The 21,107-nt window shown below is 36.4% G+C and overlaps 1 protein-coding gene across 1 annotated transcript in view; it reads left to right on the top strand.

The window, feature by feature from the left end:
- The window catches only part of LOC116163942 (chondroitin sulfate N-acetylgalactosaminyltransferase 1), an 85,774-nt gene extending 65,012 nt beyond the window's left edge, over nt 1-20,762 (top strand). The window contains exons 4-5 of the mRNA XM_031478071.1: nt 828-975; nt 15,919-20,762. Of these exons, the coding sequence (XP_031333931.1) occupies nt 828-975; nt 15,919-16,128 (358 nt within the window). The 3' untranslated portion in view covers nt 16,129-20,762. The remainder of the gene's footprint in view (nt 1-827; nt 976-15,918) is intronic.
- Nucleotides 20,763-21,107: the final 345 nt, after the last annotated feature.

Below are 21,107 nucleotides of genomic sequence, written 5' to 3'. Positions count from 1 at the left end.
AATACTTCCTCAAGGTCTACCGTTGACATACGAATAAAATGTTTAAATTGTTGGGATTGATTCTCCGATTCTCAGGTATCAACCTCAAATCAAATAATTAATTTATGGTAGGCCCCATACTTTTCTCTTCTGGAGATACACTCTCTCACCCAACACTTCTTTTGTGTTTCACATTATTGCATAAAGCTACTACAGCCGCGAAAACACACCGATGTCTTATTGGCGCTAAAACGCCGCATTTGCGGAAGTGAAAAGAGGTGCTAGTGTAAACACAATTGCTCACCCAACTGGCCCGGCAGTTTATCGCGACACTTATTGCTCACAGTGTAAATACATGTGGAACTTTCTCGCGCGAGATTGTCGCAAGTAACTTGCTAGTGTATCTGCACCTTAAGAGTGCTTTCTGGAGCTGTTGAATGGCTGTAAAAAATCAGTTTCTTTTTATAAAGGTGAATGTTTTGTTCTGTATTGTATTATATTTTTCACAGTTGCGGTCAGTAAATTCAGAAAATTGTGTGCATAACATTAGTGAAAAGGATAATAAATTCCCGTCTGAATTAAAAAAAAGTATAGCGCTAATCGTGTTAAAATTAAGGAAAAAATATCGACTTACGGCATATTTTATGCATAGTATAAGGCAATAAATTAACTGATAAAATTATTAAAGTGTTACTTTCACTGATATACACCCCATTTACAACGTATTTATAGAGAAACTAATAAACTGGTACATAAATAATAATGAACCCGCAATTTTCTGCCTTATATATTTTGATATATGGTTATAAGTAAATTTATCTTACAGCCTTAATTTTTTTTTGTTTCAGGTCGGATTTTTTGCGTGTTCGCGGGTTCGACGAAGAAATTGTCGGATGGGGTGGCGAAGACGTTATGCTATACCGCAAGTACGTGCGGAGCCATATGAAAGTGATACGCGCTACCGATCCTGGCATTTTCCACATCTGGCACCCTAAGGTCAGTCATTTATTCCCGTGGTAGTTTCGTAGATGTTACCTGACAAATTTAGAAGTTACGTTTAGAATATTCAATAAGTTTCATCGCTTATATACCTATTCCGAAATAACCTCGCCCATTTTGTTTGATTCGGGATTTATATGATACGATATTACAACATTCCGCATAGGTTGTACCTACTCTTGCTTTATACCTACTTTTGCAGAATAATAAAATACCAAATTGAAATTTGGATTATGGAGGAAATGGTTTCACTTTAGAGATAGATAGAGAAACAAAATCATTTAGCTAGTGGCAGTTTATATTCAAAAATTGTTCATGTCTCTCACCAGCTGTCACAAACTTACAGGATTTGTAACAAAATACGCGTCATTTCGTGCAAGTCATAGTTTTATGTGTTCTCTCTTATGGATTAGAAACGGGAGTCTGCACAATTTGTGTATCATGACGTGTAGATATCCTGAGACAGCGTATAGTATAGCAAAACAGAATTTATAGTGCAGACGTTCGATTTTCAGGGCAATTCTTTGGAAAATTCCTTAAAGTGATGATTTTATCCGTCCGTATGTCTGTCTCTTGCTCGTCTAATCGCGAACGAAAAGAGACAGCGATCACGAACCTTCGCCAATCGATTGTTTGTTACCATTTGTTTCAATTTGATTTTCTCAATTTTTAGGTAAACAAAATGATGCTTTAGCAATTGTAAAATAATTCTCATGTAGTATCAAATCAAGATTGTTGATTTAGGAAAACTTTTTGACATTCAAGTCAACGGAGTCAGCGCTTAGGTAACAGGGCTCAAAAGTAAAAATTTTTGAGAGCGACATTTTTTGTCCACTCATTTCTACAAAGCTGATATTCTGCCATTTTATTGTTTTGATAGTACAAGTAAACAAAACGGTAGTCTACCGCATCGGTGGTGTTGCCTAAATTTGCAACAATGTTCTGAACATGTTAATAAATAATATGTACCTACAGTTTCTGACTTATTAAAAATGTTCCTCGAATGCCTCATACCTGTCACATAGGCAACCAACATTCCATTTACTTATTAATTCGTTTGACTTCGGTTTTTAAGTGGAAGGGATGCCGTTAGTTGTAATTCCGCACACCTTTTTGCGAAAGCGGGCTACAAAATCTTCGATTTACCTGCTAGGGAACTTACGCATATGTAACCTCGCTTCATGGCATATTTATCAAAATTGACACGTCTAAAATTAGGAAATGTGATTCATTTGACAAAAAATAAACTCTTGTTCCAATATGTCACAATAGTAAACCGTCCGCCGTCTTTTAATTCAATTCTCCTAAGTTACAGATTTTAATTTGCCAAATTTGTAATGCATAGTTAATACAAAAAAGCGCTTATTTTCATATGGCGGATTTATACAGTTCCTTACGTCTCAAAGCAGTTGGGATAAGATAAGAACATTAATAACCTATTTAACCATTTCAATTTCGGCAACATTCCTTGCAGGGTTGCGTCAAAACAGGTTTATTTATTACTTAGTAATTAACAGTTACCTACACATTGTTTTTAAATGTTGAGGGAGCGATTAAGCGATCTTATGTAAAATAAATAAACTCTGATTTTTAGTATTTTATTGTATCAGTAGATTATTTTAGAGCCTTACTCACGTATGCCATACAACGTTCCATCCAATATTTTGAAGTTTCTACCTGATAAAAGAATTCGTAATGTTGTCTCATCGATGTAATTAAACATATTTTTTTTTAATTTAATCTATATAGGTAGGTATAGTCTTAGTGTCAAGTCAACCGAAATGGTAACCAAGGCAGTTTTAATCTACTTTGCTAGTTTCGTAAATCGTCACTTACTATGCAATATTGGAAAAAAGGTTTTTTAGTAAGTATAAATATGTTGGCACATTACAAATTATGTATTTCCTGACCGAAAAAGTCATTATAAATGATTTACCTCATTTTTCTTCTGGGTTCCTATAAATCGCTTTCTCTATCTGATTAACCTAACAAAATTGAAATGCCTTCTAATTGGAAAGAATTGTTTTGGTTTCCATAAAAATCTAATTACTTAGGTTTTTGATTTCGGAAATTGTTTTAACATGCGGGGTCAGTTCTGTAATCCTTAGTTGGAGTTTTGGTGGAATTCAGGTAACAACTTTGATAAGGTCCCGATGAAACCAATCTGAAGATATGATTCAGGAATTGCATATTGCTATATTGAATGAGTGCTCAAATTTTAATTAATGTCCTTTAGGACTTTCTCCAGCAGTTCTTTTTCTTTTATTAGTTCATTATATCTTGATTGCAACTGATTGAAGGTATAGACCTCAAATCATTAATTCGCATTAATCCATCGTGTTTCGTTAGATAAAGTTAGAATTTACTTATTTTAAAAGTTTATTTTCCAAGGAAGGACACAAGTTATGTTCGCAGTATAAGTAAAAAATATTATTTTTAAGCAACTTTGTGAATTTAAGAATTAGTTAATTAATTTAACATTAACGCTCGAAAAATTGAACTGAAAAAAATTAATTTTTTAATCAAGTTGAAGTAAATTACCCTTCCCAATTTTAGATGTGCCAATTGAAATAAATGTTCCATGAGAAGGTTACAGACTTGCGAATAATCGAAAATTTTTCCACCCGCATTTATATAGTAATCTTACAATACCTCTACGGCTATTATAACATGAGTAGGTAACCGTTAATTACTAAGTAATTAATAAACCTGTTTTCAAGCAATCCTGAAAAGAGACCCAAGGTTGAATTGGTTAAATATGTTATCTTATCCCGACTGCTTTGAGACGCAGAGAGCTGTATATGTTCTCCCCATAAAAATTAAAAGTAGGATTGTTGAACAATTAGACATTACAATTTTGATTAATTAATTCAAAAATTGTACTTGGAAGAATTGAATTAAAATACGGCGGGGGGGTTATTATTGTCGCATATTGCAACAAGATTTTGTTTTTAATAGGTATTTGTCAAATGAATCGCCTTTTTCTAATTTTAGACGCGCCAATTTGATAAATATGCCATGAAGCGAGGTTACCTGTGCGTAAGTTCTCTAGCAGGTAAATCGAATATTTTGCTCCCCGTTTTCGCAGAAAGGTGTGCGGATAAATTACAAATAACGGCATCCCTTCCACTTAAAAACCGAAGTCAAACGAATGAATTAAGTATGTAATGTTGGTTGCCTATGTGACAGGTATGAGGCATTCGAGGGACATTTAATAAGTCAGAAACTGTACCTACATACCTCATTTCTACAAGAATGAAAGTTTGTACAGTAATTAAGTATACCTAAAAATGAAGTATGGTAATAGTCCACTGAGATGGAAGCGTTGCTATCACAAGTCTACCACCCACGCAAGATTTTTTTTTTTTTTTTTTTTATCTTTATTGCAAATTTACAATCTACTTCATTTAGAGTATTAAGTAAATGTGATATATGACTTTGACTTGGAAGGGGAAGTGTCCACTGACAATTCACCTTATAGTTCACTATCACTTAGTGTTAGGGGGGTAGGTCAGCAGGCCAGGTTTTGTTTAATCTTCTGATGGGTGGTCCATCCCTGTAGAGGATTTCTATGAGGACGTTTGGATTACCTGTAACTCGTTGTTGGTAGGCGGCAGAGACAGTGGTGATTACGTCCGTGACATATGGAATTTGGAGGTCTTGATGGAGTATGAAGTTGCTAACGTACCATGGAGCGTTAACGATTGCTCGGAGTGTTTTGTTTTGGATTGGTTTTAAACGAGTGGGTTTGGCACAGCCCCAAAGCTGGATACCGTAAGACCAGATGGGTTTCACCATGGTTTTGTACAGCAGGAGTTTATTTCTGAGAGAATGTTTAGATTTACGTCCCATGAGCCAGTACATTTGTTTGATTTTGTGATCCAACTGCTTCCTTTTCGTTTGGATGTGTTTCTGCCACGTCAGTCGTTGGTCTAAATGGAGTCCTAAGTATTTTACTACAGTGTTTACAGGTATGGGAGAACCGTTGATTGATACGGCCGGACAGATTTCTCTGCGTTGGGTAAAAGTGACTTGAACTGATTTGGCTTGATTAATCTTGATTCGCCATTTGGAATACCATTCACTGAGCATGTCGAGTTGGGATTGCATGTTTACGGAGGAGGTAACCGGATCGTGGTCAGAGGAGAGAATAGCAACGTCATCCGCAAATGCCGCAACGGTTATGTTATGCAAGACGGGTAGGTCGGCAGTATATAATAGGTAAAGGAGCGGGCCGAGCGCACTTCCCTGAGGGACCCCAGAATGTATAGGATAGTGGGGAGAGATAGAGCCATTGAGTTTAACAGAGAAGTTCCTATCAGTGAGGTAAGATTTCAGGAGAAGGTAATAGTTGCTACTAACCACATTTTTGAGCTTGTAGAGAAGACCTATGTGCCAAACTTTATCAAATGCTTGAGAGACATCCAAAAAGACCCCATTGCAGTATAGTTTTTCTTCTAAACTCTTGGATATCTGATTCACTATGCGGTGGACTTGGTGGAGTGTTGACATACTTTCTCGAAAACCAAACTGATAATCAGGCAGTAAGGTTGTTAGGTCTTGGTCTGATTGAATTCGTTTAAGTATTAGTTTCTCAATTAGCTTAGACGGGATAGGCAGCAGGCTAATAGGTCTGAATGAAGATGTTTCATGTGGAGGTTTACCGGGTTTGTGCACCATGATGATTTCAGCGTATTTCCATGCAGTAGGAAAGTAGCAGAGGCTTAGTATTCGATTGAAGATAGTCGTTAGGAGGACAAGAGCTTTGTGTGGCAACTTTTTTAAGATTTGGCTGGTGATTAGATCGTATCCCGGGGCTTTATGATGTTTTAGTTTCGATATTTCTGTTTTAACTTCAGAAAGGTTGATTGGTTTTATTGGCAGCGACAACTGGCATGGGATGTCAATGAATGCTTCAATATCGTCATTTAGATGCATAAAAAATTATTTGATTGAACATATTTCTACAAAGATGAAATTTTTGTTGGAAAAGGTTGATGTCATAAGAAACAAAAAAAATGGTCTACCGATCGCGTGATGTTGCTAACGTCTCGGTAGACACGCTAGAAGGTACGATTTTCCGAGCGCAGCTGCTGCGCTGCTGTGCTAAAAGTAATTCTAAATTATTATATACACGGGCATAAAATAAAAATATTTCAAAAACGAACATAGGCAATTAACATGAGAAAAAGGTTTTTTTGCAGATCGTTGCTCCCCATGATAATTTAGGTCTTAACGGTTTATAATGACACCAATCGGAAGATTTATCTAATGATATACGAATTAGTTCATTTTCAGTTGTATTTCTTATTATTAACGATCCTCGAGATTGTTTATAATTTTGTATTGCTGCCTGTCTCTCCGTCTGTCTGTTCGTCTGTCCGTGTGAATCATGTTTTTTTTGTTAAGATTTTTAAGCGAAATTTTGTATCTAGCCACCTCGAATAAAAGTAAAACTAACTCCGTTTCAAACAATTTGTTTTACAAGCTATTCCGATCTGGTGGGACAGAATCAACCCCTTAAGGCGCGTTGTAAAAATGATTGATGCGTGAAGATCTCGAGAATAGTTCGGTGTTCAGTTGTATCGTATTTTTTTATCAAAAATTCGTTATTCGTTATTCAATTGGAAATGAATATCAGTTTATGAAAAGCGGCAATCGAAAGTTATTGAGAATCAATTCAATTCCTTTGCCTTACTCAAAACAAGGTAACCATGTTATTTTTTGTCGATAAAATGACTGATACATTTTTCAAAATTTAAATTACAAAGAAGATTACCTCATACTGCAATCAAACGTTCCAAGAAACGAGAAGTATTCCACCCCATTCAGACATTTTTTACGAATACTCCAATTCAACCACAAATTCGACTTTATGTGCAGAAATTTTGAAAATGCCATCACCACAAAAATTACCTAGAAATAATGAGTATTACATACAAGTGACTGTGAGAAAAAAGCTAAATAGGAAAAACGTTCAAATTGAGACTGAAAACATCTCGCTCCTCAACAGGTTAGTCAATTAAATTTTTTGCATAGTTATCAAATTACCGGGCTTTTTTTGTCAAAAAATTGTATGGAAACTGGTACTTTTGTTCACGAATTTCTATGAACAGTAGCATTACATTTTGACACAAAATAGCGAATGTCAATGATATTATTCAGTTATGGGTTATCGTGCACACGGACAGACGAACAGACAGACGGAGAGACAGACAGCAACACAAAATTATAAACAATCTCGAGGATCGTTAATAATGAGAAGTACAACTGAAAATGAACTAATTCGTATATCATTAGATAAAGAAAAAGAATCTTCTTTGGTTTAGTGTCATTATAAACCCACCAAGACCTAAATTATCATGGGGAGCAACGATCTGCAAAAAACCTTCTCCCATGTTAATTGCCTGTGTTCGTTTTTGAAATATTTTTATTTTATGCCCGTGTATATAATAATTTAGAGGTACCTTTAGCAGAGCAGTGCAGCAGCTGCGCTCGGAAAATCGTACCTTCCAGCGTGTCTACCGAGACCTTAGCAACTTCACGCGATCGGTGTAGACCATTTTTTTTTGTTTCTTATGACATAAACTTTTTCCAACAAAAATTTCATCTTTGTAGAAATAAGTTCAATCGAATAATTTTTTATGCATCTTGCGTGGGTGGTAGACTTGTGATAGCAACGCTTCCATCTCGGTGGACTATTACCATACTTCATTTTTAGGTATACTTAATTACTGTACAAACTTTCTTCCTTGTAGAAATGAGGCATGTATATACATATTATTTATTAACATGTTCAGAACATTGATGCAAATTTAGGCAACACCGCCGACGCGGTAGACTACCGTTTTGTTTACTTGTACTATAAAAACAATAAAATGGCAGAATATCAGCTTTGTAGAAATGAGTGCACAAAAAATGTCGCTGCCTCCTGGACTATAAGCCTCGGTGTGCAGAAACGAACAGCTATTGCACCGGGGCAATCCCGTCCCCTTCGCGTTTGGAAAATATCCATATAAAAAACACACTGCTGTGTCAATCTGCCCGTGTGTCCCCGAAGGTTAATCGCCCGAATTTATCATTTAGGTAATGTTAAGATTTGTCAGCGCAGAGGAAACATGCGTGTGCTATCATTCACAGTAGGGCGTAAGAATAATTGTCTTTTCAGGATTGAACAGCCAGTTTTCTCAAAACTCAAAATATTTCGCTGCTTCTGAAATATGGGCACAATCCACGTACATACCTACTTACACACTTTCGATTTCAATGAGCAAAAGGTTCTCACTACGTAGCTTGTTAAGAATAAAATGAATTTTTATAGTTTTCAGCTTTATGGCTTTCAAGCAATGGTTATCTTGTTCTCTTTAATACAAAGCACTGCGAAGAAGCAATTACATACACTGCTGCATAGATTTTGTTTTTTAATCTATGACTTCTGTAAAAATAAATTGGGTATAGATACCTACACTCATTTAAAGATCACTTACATATACAATAAGCTGCAGGCATTATTGTTTACAGCGCAGTTTTTAACCATTCTTGGAAGTAGTCAGAATAATGTTTTTATTATACCTGAATCACAATCTCCGTTTTAAACACTCAAATGCGTGCGAAAAAAGGCCTTTAAAACACACGTGCTTTAAAGTTGCTAAGTAACGATACTTCAAGTATGACTTTTGAAACTGTCATCTGAGGCTGAAATAAAAAATCCTCTTAGGTCGCTTTCTATAAATGCAGAACATTTCTTTGGCTTGTACCTATCCTTTGGTTGAAGCTTTTACAAACGCGCGTAATTTAGGGTATGCTTCCAAATCTGTTCCACTTTTTAGTCCCAGCAATAAGTGAAGTTTTCAATGAATGCACCAAAAGATAGAATATTTAAATACCTTTGACATTTCCTTCATATATGCCAGCATTATCGATGCATTTAAGACTTTATTCGTAAGTAACTTCCTATTCATCCATGGAAACAACTTTTCATATTCTTGATAATAAGCTTTACTGGATTGAGATTTTACACCTACCAACGTTTGTTTAGATTTTACAACAAGCGATTTAATGGACGGTGTATTATCTTTTTCAACGGAAATCGTTTTATTCACAAAGACAATGATTTTTATAAGCAAAACGTCAAGTGACATTTCCATGGCAATCGTGAAATTACGAACACCCAGCCCACTTAATTAGACATGTATTCGAGTATAACGTCAATATGATTTCATTGTATTTCCTATTTTTAAATTATACTGCAGGTATAATAAAAATACTATAAGATACACGTGTATAATTGGTCTTTAAAGCACTTGCAACGTTAAAGGCACTCCGCTTTGCGTCGTGCCTTTAAACTCGTTGCGCGTGCTTTAAAGACTTGATTATACACTTGTATCTTAATATACTATTATTTTGTAGTGTTTCATTGCACAGCCCCCACACGAAATATTATTATTGATCGATTTCATGCAAGAGAACTAATACCTAAAAAATCAACTGCATTAATTGTTTATAGTTTGTAGTCAAGTAGTCAATGAAAGTATTTAGAGAATAGATTTATTTGGATTAAGCTAACTAGTAAAAGAGAATTAAATGTGAATGAACACCTGTAAGCAACTGGTAAGCTCTGAAGCAAAGAAATGAAGGAGGGCACTGTTTAGAAATAAGATTACTACAATACCATTCGGGACATGGACATTTTTATACGGCAGTATTAAAGCAAACAACACATCAGATATGGCAGTTGTCAAGCAACCAAGTATTATTTTCAACAAACCAGTCTTCGGTTTCATTTATTTCATAATCTGTACACTTGAACCGAGGTCACTGACTTAACTGCGTTATTCGATCAAACTAGGTTGCTGGGTCAAATTGGGTGCCCGGGTGAAATTGAGTCGCTGGGTCAAACTGAGTCACTGGGTCAATCTAGGTCACTAGGTCAAAATGGATCACTGGGTCAAACTGGGGCAAACTGGGTCAAACTGAAGTGAGTATGACGTTACCCAGTGACCCAGTTGACCCAGTGACCCAGTCCAACTCTGCTCACAAGTGAGTATTCAAATTTTCTCCCAAATTTATATGTGGACTGCGGTATAAACGAAGATTCGTTACAACTTAAGAAGTCTCCTGAGCAGCTGATCAAATACGTATCCAGCCAAAAATGTGTTTGTCCGGTGTCCGGAATACTTTTAACAGGAATAACTTGTTTACACGAAGATTTGATATACACTTTCTGTGAAGCAGGACGGACTCGACGGGTCTGCAGCATAAGGGAGCAAAATGTTGCATTTAATCTGTCAATGTCGAGTCGTTTACCACTTTGGTACTACGTGCGTCTATTATAATATCAATTTGCCACATTTTGTCCTCCTCGGACGCGTCTTCGAGGGGTACGACTTTGGGCGGCCAAAAGTTTCTTAGAGTTCTAATCGCGGTCTCTCTTCTCGTGTCGCCAAGCTATGAGAAGTACCCAAAAAGTGAGTACTATTTTGTGGCGAGTATTTAGTGAAATCCACTAAAATGCGAATTGTGGGTGAACGGGACGTCGGACCTGGGTAGCAACAAAGGGAATGTGGTAGTCGCCGACAAGATCTTACCATTGAATAAGTATAATATTACTTACTCAATGGCAAGATCTTGTCGCCGACTACCACATTCCCTTTGTTGCTACAAGATCTTACCATTGAATAAGTATAATATTACTTATTCAATGGCAAGATCTTGTCGGGGGATACCACATTCTCTGAAACTGATTTTGTTACACCATTGAATAACGATATTTTTTCACTCAACGGTTACACATAATATCACACCTGACGTATCGGCAACACACTCTACGCTAGAGTCCTATCGTGTACCTATTATAAGGCAAAACCAATATTTATTATACAAACCTATGAAATTCTCATGTTGAATGAAATGTGTGTCAAATACTCACCTTTCAGAAGTTAATTATAATTGTCAATTGAATATTAATTATAAGATATTAGATAATCAAGTTGGATACTTTAAGGGTTTCAGGAAAGTCGGTAGTGGAATTGCATTTTACACTCAATTAATTAATTTCGAAATAAGTGCGATTGGGCACAAACTTTTATTATAAGTAAATGTTAATTACACTCTTATATTTCAAAGAAAATTAAAAAAATTTAATTTTTCCCCTTGTACTTAAAATTTTCTCAAATCCAGTCGGTCATGAATAATAATATGCTTTTCCTTGAGCTACTGAAATTAAGTATATTTTAGTATGTGTTTATATAGAAAATGAACAGAGACAAAGAAAAATTCAATATTTCTTCGGAAGATGGTTGGAGAATGATATAAAAAATGATCAGTCCTGGTGTGGCAGATCAGTATTCCATTAGCCAGTTTTGACTTCACCATCAATAAGATCTTGTTGAAGACTACCACATTCCCTTTGTCGATCCTCACTTCCGACGTCCCGTTCACCCGCAGTTCGGGTTTGAACTTTTGACTCCACCATCGGTAAGATCATTGAATAAGTAATCATTACTTATTCAATGGTTTCACTTAACGGTTGAATGAAGGCACGCGCGGTGTCGGATGCCGCTTTCTCACAAAGCGCATAAGTGTGAATATACAGGATGGCCCGTTATAATTTTTGGTGTTTGGACCGAAACAACGTGTAGATGACGGTTATTTTCAAAATATATTATATTTTCTAAATATGTTGTCATTTAATAAATAATTCAATGTATTATGGTCATTCTGGTTCTGACGCCTACCTCACATCTCAGAATTTAAGTTTATGCATTGAATAATACTTATTCAATGGTTTAAGTTAGAATTATAATCGTCTTTTATATTTTTATATGTGTATGTAACATGAGATAATGTACCTATGGGGAATAAATGCTATTATTATTATTATTATTATTATTATTATTCAAACGAACAAAATGCGTTTTGGTCGCTTTTAAAATGACCACAACGCGTTGTGGGCGTAAGTTAACGACCATAACACGTCAACATATTTAATTTCGGTGTTTGGTCATTTAGCTTTGGCCACGGCCGTATAATAGGTACAGGTCTGGAAACTCGAGCCTATTTTCTATATGGGAAGTGAGGCTCTTACGCGTCGTTGATCGAGGAGTACCGTAAAGCCGTCACGGGCGGAGCATGAGTCGAGGGATGTTCGTTGACAACTGTCATGGCTGACTTGTAATGTAATCATCTGTAATTGTAAACACAAGGACTACCGCCGCCTTGAACCTCTACAGCTACGCCAAAAACCGCTGCTTTGACAAAAATGAGGAAACAGTGCATTGTGTCGAAATGTAAAACGGGGTACAAAAGTGTTAAACAAAACCTTCTGTTTTTAAAGTGCCGAAAGATGCAGAAATGCGTGAAAAGTGGATGCTTGCGATGAATGCGATTCTAAAAAGTTGTTTGAACGTTTAGCGCGGTGAGCGGACAACAGCGACCAGGACAGCGACACATCATAAGCACAAGAAATTTCCGTTGAGTAAATTGCTGTAACAGTTTAAAATAGTATTAACCTTTGTAGTCATATTTCTATTTCCATTACCCTGTATTACATGTTCGCGCATCGTTGAGTGCAACCAATATGTCAATTCTCTAGTTACTTTTATATTTTTGTGTCGCCTGCCCGTTTTAGTTTCTCGATCTACCGATCAATGACGTCAGTTTACTGTAATTCGATACCTTGCTGTCATTGGTTTTAAATTCGTTTCCTTTATCGATAAGCATTTAGATATTACCATTTATGGTATTGACATATCCATCGGCTCTCGTGGTTGGTTGGAATTATTCGTCGTCGGTTGCATCGTGACCGGAAACAAGAAAGTTAGCGTCTTTTTTTCTCGCCATCTGCTTTAGAAAGACGGTCGATTTATGATCCCGAGTTGGGGGTGCTTGTTATATCTTCCAGTGGTTGATTTTGGATCGAACACCCTTGTGAAAGCATCTTTTAACCAAGTCAACCCAAATTAATGTTTGCACTAAGCAGTTTCGTTTTAATGCTTGGGGACAAACTTCTGTAAGGAATTTTTTTTTGTACTGGAGAAATTTCAAGCCACCTTAATCGTAAGTTATACTCCGTGTGATCGAATCCACTTTACCTTCTTTCTATTTCTAGGGGGAATCCATCGTATTTATGGTATAAGAAGGCTACCTTACTTTAACGAAGTTCTTTTTTTTTTGTGTACTCTCTGCTTTAAGAGGTTAGCGCATTATATTTGGTTAACCGTGGCCATAATTACATTATATTTTAGAGTCCTTGTAAGGAGTTGAAGTCCAACGATTCCGTAGCTTCTACTTACTCTCTAAGCGAAACACATCTACGTTAAACGACAACATGCAGGAGTTCCGTGTACTGTAAAATCTGCCATCGAAACGTTACTATCTCTAAGGCGCAGCCAAACAGATACTGCGGACACCAACCCTTTTGACACCTGTTGCGGTACATAGAAAACCGTTAGCCGTTTACACGTACACCAGGAATCTTAGGAACCAGAGACCTACCTATCGTAGTGGTGATATCTTATTATTGTTTAAACTATTGCCTTTGTGTATTTGCATTTCGTTTAACCCATACTTATGTGGTAAATGTTAACTGGCCGAACACTAGAGCCACCCATATTACTCTTAATTAGTACGCTTGAAATTGAAAGGGATTAATTTGCTTTAATTAACTGCATTTACTCATGTGAAGTAAATCACCTGTGAAGGACAGAGCTCTATACTATGATTTAAACTTCGATACCCTACAAGCTACCAATCAAGGTATTCAATCCACTGTCAATTTAACCCATTAAACTCAATCACTGTGCAACGGTAGTGGGTGTTCTATACCTACTTTCAGGATTTTTGGTGTGAACTAGTTTCAGCTACTAAATTTATGTAATATTTCATTGGGGGAATTTTATGTAAACCTTGGAATTTGGGATAATTATTTCAACACTTATACTTGGGGTTGTTTAGTTTTTACATAACGTGTTTATTATACTTTATTGATTTTTGATTCCCATTTGGGGAACATAACTTCTGTGTTGTGGTTACGTATGCAGGTGCAATTGCACACAATAAACACTTATTTTTGTGGGTTATCAGTTGCCTACTTTAAAGCTAAAGCTACCTTTCCTAGTTCCGGTAGTGGCAAGCGAAACTTAACTTGGAATTAGGTGGCGCCCAAGAGATTTTAAGTGAAGCGACCAAAAGGAAGTACTGACGACCTAGGCTGGACCGAGGAGTTATAAGTGCAAATTACCAATTAAGTTAATTCTGTTACCCACAACCCTGTACATTAGTCTTTCTCTCTCCGCTGTTTGCTATTTGGTCAACAGAGCTAGCTGGCCGGTCAGCGGCGTGTGTTTTATTTATGAAGCACATGGTATTTTTGTAGTGCCTTGCATTTTGCTGCTTGCGCGTTATATTGCGTACAGCTGCTGGCCAAAATGCGGATTATTAGCGTAGCCGTTCTTCAGATTTGCTGGGTAAAAAACTGCCGTTAACCGCGCCCGAAGTTTTGACAGCGCATTTTGAATCAGATAGAGAATAATTCGAATCAAATTTTCTCAATTGAATGTACCTATTCTATCTACTGTATTATATTAAGCCTCCCGTAGTATCTTTTCCATTGTGACATTATAACTATTATCCTTCCTCTGAATTCAAATAAATAATGCAAAAAGTCGCATCAATTTAATGAACGATAGAAAAAAAAAGCATACACGTTCGGATTTGAACCTGGGTTGTCGCGATGTAAGCCAACGGTTACACCATCTGCGCCAAGGGGCGCATTTAAGCATTCCGTATGTATTTCACACCTAGGGTGATGCGATTGATCAATTTCAAGTCTGCGGCTAATCAGCGCCAAGAGTGCGAAACGCACATACGGAATGCCATTCAGTGCGAAACTCAGACACGGAATGCTCAAGCGCAAAATGAGCATGATTCTTGTTATCAGTCACTGTTTATGTGAATATTATAAGCTGCTAAGTTCTCAAAAATGACTTTGCTTAAAACCTTGAAAGTGAGTGAGTGAGAACAGAAACGAGCGCGAAATTTGACGGCAAACGTAAAAGTCAATAAGCCCAATGCCATTAAACATGACACACAATACTATACTTAAATACTTATTATTATTTACTGAGGTGAGGTGTGAGGTAACTAAATGTGTATAAACAAAGAAATATGATAGATAATAATTATTAAATAAGGTTTCTTTACGTTTGAATTTTTTTTTAATTTAAGCTTCCTATGAAGCCATATTTTTTACTCATATAATTGAAGATTTGAAAAATCAAAACATCATATTCCTGAGCATTATGTGCCTGTGTTTCGCACCAAATGGCATTCCGTATATCCGTCTCGCACTCTTGATGTTGATTGGCTGCAGACTTGAAATTGACCAATTGCATCACCCTAGGTGCGAAATACATATACGGAATGCTTAAATGCCAACGGGACATATGTTTACGTATACTTATACGGATATAAGCGGTTTCAAAATAATCACCATCCCTAGATCCATACGCCACCTGTAGGTAGCAGCTAAGCGAAGGACTACGAGTTTGACGACACGTAGAGCCTCATCTAAAACAACAGAATTTCCCGACCTGTGTATACGACCGTGGCTTTGGTCATAACGCGTTGTGTGTGTTATTTTCGCTCATTGGCGTTTTCGATATTTGTGCATAACATATACACCAAAACTTCACATTTCTTTTTTGAAGTAAACTAATGTAACGAACGAAAACCCCAAGCTAAAAATTAAGTAATCGAGATTAATCAATACTGAATGGATGTTAGTTTGAGGCCATTCCCTACAGGGACCATATAAATGCGATTTCCTACGTCCACAGTTTGTGATTGCAATTTAGCGTGGCTCACGGCTATTTTAGCCAAGTAAATACAATTATCTCCAGTTCTATATGAGAAAAGTAACAATATTTATTTTTCTTGAAGGTATGTTCCGGAAGTCCGGGAGGACAAAAGCTAACGGCCGACCAGTATCGAGCTTGCATCCGTTCCAGAGCACTGAACGAGGCATCGCACGCCCAGCTAGGATTCTTAGCATTTCGAGATGATATCGCAGCTAACAGCAATTCGGCGAAGTATCCCCCGGCACTTGGTCCGCCTCTACACTACCCCAAGAAAGCCAAATACGTAACCTGAGAATCGACGCGGAAGTTAGAGTTTTAGTGTACAATAAAAATGAACTTTTTTAAATACCATCCCGTGTGAAGGTGCTACGAATATGAAATATGTGAGTTGTTTTCATGTGATATATGAAGCCATTGCCGAAAAGTATTCTTTAACAATACGGTTATGTTTCGTGCTTAAGTTTATTTAAATTTTTATGTAGATCGTTGTACGACTGCCCATTATAACACATCGAATATTCAGCCATTGTGATTAAGATGATTAGAGACAAGCACATTATATTAGAAAAATTTATAAATCGTTATTATTTTGTTAAGGCGTAACATGAACTGGGGTTAGCTTAGGGTTCACTTTCAATTAGGGAAGAAAAGAGAATCTTTCTTTTATTGTTTTATCACAATATTTTGAATCTATTTTTACCAAAACGTTATACTCGTACCCTGTTGCAAAAATACTGCAATACTATGATCTATTTCCCTACTCTGTGAATCAATTCTTAATAACACCACAGAGTATATAACGTAGTATACTCTTTGATAACCAAAGAATACTCTTTGATAACACACTCAATACAAATATGTTAAACTAAACTGTCCGTGAGAAAAAATAAACTACAATGGGACGAAACGAAAATATCCCAAAATCTCCGACTATGTGAATTATGCCTATGTGCTTTATTGCGATATCCGTATTGCCCAAATATTTGATTGACCGAATACGTTTATGAAAGATCTTTATTCGCCTATATAAATATGAGGGATGCCCAATCATTCAAGGAATTTATTTGAATTATAAACACGAACCTATAGTAGTAGAAAGTAGAACGTTTAAGTTATCATTATAAGATTGTCCAGGCCGCGGTCTAATGCATTGATGTTGTTGTGTGTACGCCCGTACAGTACACTTCACGTTGTACCCAACACTCGATGTAGCATTCGCTTAATAAAGTAAGAAGCAGCGCAGTCGCTGGCATTTTACTTGTACTATTTATTTGTATTATTAGTGTGTCAAAATGCAGGTTTTTAAAGTAATAGGTTACACGTCACGACGTCACCGGAATTAACCTTGTCGGTATAGGCAAACTTGCGATCAAAAATGAATTAAATTGGCCGCACTTTGGCCCTAAACTTGGTGTAAAGCCGATTTTAAAAACTTCAACTAAACGTAGTTCCACTTTCAACGTGGCAAAAGGAGGCGCTTTTTTCTGGACGTCCTATTTAAGAAGAAACCCTTCTTCTAAAAATCAAAAATATAACAACCAATCATACGCAGTTGACAACAAAGACCTCCCTCAACGTACGATAATAACTGAAAAAATAGAGGTCCAATAATTTTTAGTATTCGATTTGTTATCAGACATTAAGAGATAAATTGTAACGTTAATCTCATTAAATCCTTGTATGTTAATTGTGTTGTCCCTTTCCTATTTTGAATGTTTCGTGAAGTTTACCCCTAATCCATTTGATAAATCCCGGTCACATTCCTTTCCCCTTATCTGTGTCACATTTTTGCCCGTGGGTCAAGAGCATTCTGCATTAAGTATTAGAATCAAGCACACGATTTTTGCCACTTTTCGCAATTATTATAAACTTGCATTGAATACCTTGATTAAGGATTAATAATTTTGGAAAGTTGGCTCAGTAGTTGCTACCCTTTAGTAGTATTTTTGGTAGAGCTATATTTCGCTTCGACGGATTAAATATCGGTGCACATGTTAAGAAGCTCGTAACACCTGCGAGGTAAATATTTAATAACCTGTTCCACATTTAGTTGACTTACCTTTTAGCTTCTTTTTTATACGCTGAATATCCAACGACATTTAACATCTCTCGGCTGATCAACAAACCCTTAGGCATATCTGATCCTCTATCTGGCCGCTACAACATTTGATAAGAAGAGTAGGAGGCTGCAGATAAAGCTTACCCCTCGATTTAGTACCATCTGCTAAGGTGATCAGCCAATAAAGGTCAGAAGTTTCCTGTTTGTGTCGTCTATTGTTCCCATTTCGTGTCTTCCTATTTACCAATGTTAATGTTTATGTAAATTTCAATTATAACGTACCTGTTTTTAAGAGGTTGTGTCAAGGTACACAAAACTACAACTTTTATATAGTCATCCGTCTGAACTACTGCGACTCATTCGAACGTATAATAGTCAAATCACCTACTTGTGAAGCGTCAACAAGAGTTTTGCTTTGCATTAGCATACCCTAGGTTAGGTGACATATTGGGTAGCAAAGATAAAAGAAAGATCTTTCTCGTATCCCCTTGTGCCCTTGCAGTACAGTAACTATTTTTTATAGAACCTTGTGTAGCCCGTTGCCTCCTGATGTATCACTCCTCATTTAAACTAGGGAATTTATTTGCCAATATAAAAACCCTCCCGTGTATTGTTGTTTTATTTTATCACTCCTCATTTAAACTAGGGAATTTATTTGCCAATATAAAAACCCTCCCGTGTATTGTTGTTTTATTTCTTGTTTGTAATAACCGAGTTGTCCTACAAACAATTGTTTTTAGAGCGGAGACAGTCACCACGATAACTGAATTACTCGATATTGTACGCTCTTGGCGCCCTGATCCTTTCCACCCTATAATTAAACCCATACCTGCTAGCTTGGGGAGTAACAGTTACTTTAGATCAAGATCCCTCGGATTGTCCTTGTCCCTTATTTGTAGATTTTGTAATTCCTCCCGTTGCAAAATCCAAACAAAAATTCTAGGAAAAATAAAATTTCATCTCTCTTAACTACACAGAAAAGGTGATAAATCGCATCCACCTGTCAATTAAATTAAGTTTTTACATTTGATAACAGACATAAACCGAACAAAATTGCCGGAAATTCTACGTTAAATAAAATAAAAATGTAAACAAAATCAACCTTGACCGCTTTCTCGTATACCATAATAATCTCCATGCCGTTACATAGACCAACAACAAATTAATAAAATTTAATTACAAAAGTTAATTACATAAAAAGGAGACCGCCCTTGTCCATCTTAATTAAGATGTCCGAAAATTTCATCCTGCCAGACAAAATAAACACAGCAATATAAATATTCAGCGGCTCGGTTTTGCCTAACCCATATTAATCGCCGAAGAACTGTTGAAATTATGAATCATAATACTTACCAATATATTAATATATATATGACTTAAACCTAGACACAAACAATTATCTGTTAATTTAGGCTCTCTAGGCGTCGTTAAATCAAGTGTATAACATGATTAGGGGCAAGACTATAGAAACCGTTGCTGTTCAGTCATGCAAGTTGCGCGTTTTGCTGGTGGGAATGTGAACCGCGCACACCTCATAGAATGATGCGTTTTTTTTTTAATCGAACATAGCGAAATTACATTACATACAAAAGCGCATGTTTTCTAGAATAGAGTAATTGCTGATGACAACTAAGTCACCTACCCAGATGCCACTGATTATTAGACTGCTACCTTTCCATACGGTAAGTAAATACACAACGATCTACTTCCGATGCTTGACAGTCTAATAAGTAATAAATATAATAATAAATCGGACAGCTTTTGACACCAACCTACGACATGCATTTTTTAATCCCTTAAATACCTTTCGTAAAACACCTTAGACCGGACTGCTAATTGTAACTAAAATATGGTCAAGGACATCGCCTGGGTATGTGAGTTTCAGGGTAAACGAATCTGTACGAAGCTGTCCGATTAGAAACGATTTGACACTGTTAACCTATAAATTCACAAACCTCTTCTTATTTGTGGACGTATAGAAGATGATCAAGAGTATATTTAAGACTACGGTGCCCTCTATCCGTGACCACCCATTTTGTATTGAAAGCATAGGGCTAATAGCAGTCCATGTACTACTATATGGTCTAAGTAAAACACACACGTGGTCGGTACCATCCTCACAAACTTCAGGTGGTTGCTTGTAGGCAGGGGTATAACTCGCCATGTAGATACGCACACGTAGTGTCCCAATTATGAGGTAACATATTCAGATTCTCGTTGATATATGAGTTATTTTCAAAATTTTTACAAAAATTGGGTTTTTTTCATCCCAGAAATGGGCAACGATGCCGCCATTTAACATACACTGTATCCCTCGACGTTACGGAGTTCCCAATGATGGGCCACGAATTTGTACCACTCTGTATAAAACTCTACAACTAAAACGATCGGAGCTGCCTTGACATGAACGTGACGAAGAAAATAGAGTTTTACTTTGAAAGGGCAAACAATGGTAACTAATTCCTTAAATGATTTGATATCACCTCATAAAATAAATACAAATCAGCCTTAGAGTGGACACTGGGCAGGTCATTTTTTTCAAAAAAATTAGGCTGGTACATATAATTGATTGATTTCTGAAAAGCCTGGATTACATATTCGCAACTCTGTTACATGTTTTTATCATTTGTAAATGTTTACAAAAATGTGTACAAAATCCTTGCAAATGAAAGTAGGTAAATAAATCGTTTCGTTTAATGATAAACTAATCCTTCACGATTGTTAATTTATTATTGTGAGCCCAGACAGAAAACCCCTATTCATGTTTTACGTTGCTGGTGGTGTTACCTCTATGGTTTTTATTTGTAGGTGATCATTTCTGACTTTTACAGTTAGGAAAAATTTATTTAAAAGTACTTTTTTGAGAGAACGTGAAAAGATTAAATTTTGTTACTTAAAGAAAGAAAATAAAATAAAGTATTTGTAACGAAGAGATCTTGCTTTTTCCCTATCCGTAGATCATCGCGAAGGTGGGCCGGTAAGTATTAAAGGAATGTTATGTTTAGTGTGAAACAAAGGCGTGATGTAAGTAAGGAATTGGTCTATTCTCATAAAAAGTTGTGAATGTAATTGGTTTGCATTTAAAATTCGTGATTAATGCTCCCCAGTAAGTCTGGAAACGGAAAATCTTTTTGGAATGGCTTTGAAAACGGCCAAATAAATTAAATAACGGGTAGGAAAAATAAATCTCTAAATTTTTAATTAAAACTTTA

This window comes from Photinus pyralis, unplaced genomic scaffold (genome assembly GCF_008802855.1).
Source record: "Photinus pyralis isolate 1611_PpyrPB1 unplaced genomic scaffold, Ppyr1.3 Ppyr1.4_LG2, whole genome shotgun sequence".
Taxonomy (NCBI): domain Eukaryota; kingdom Metazoa; phylum Arthropoda; class Insecta; order Coleoptera; family Lampyridae; genus Photinus; species Photinus pyralis.
This window is presented reverse-complemented; position numbering and strand designations above follow the sequence as displayed.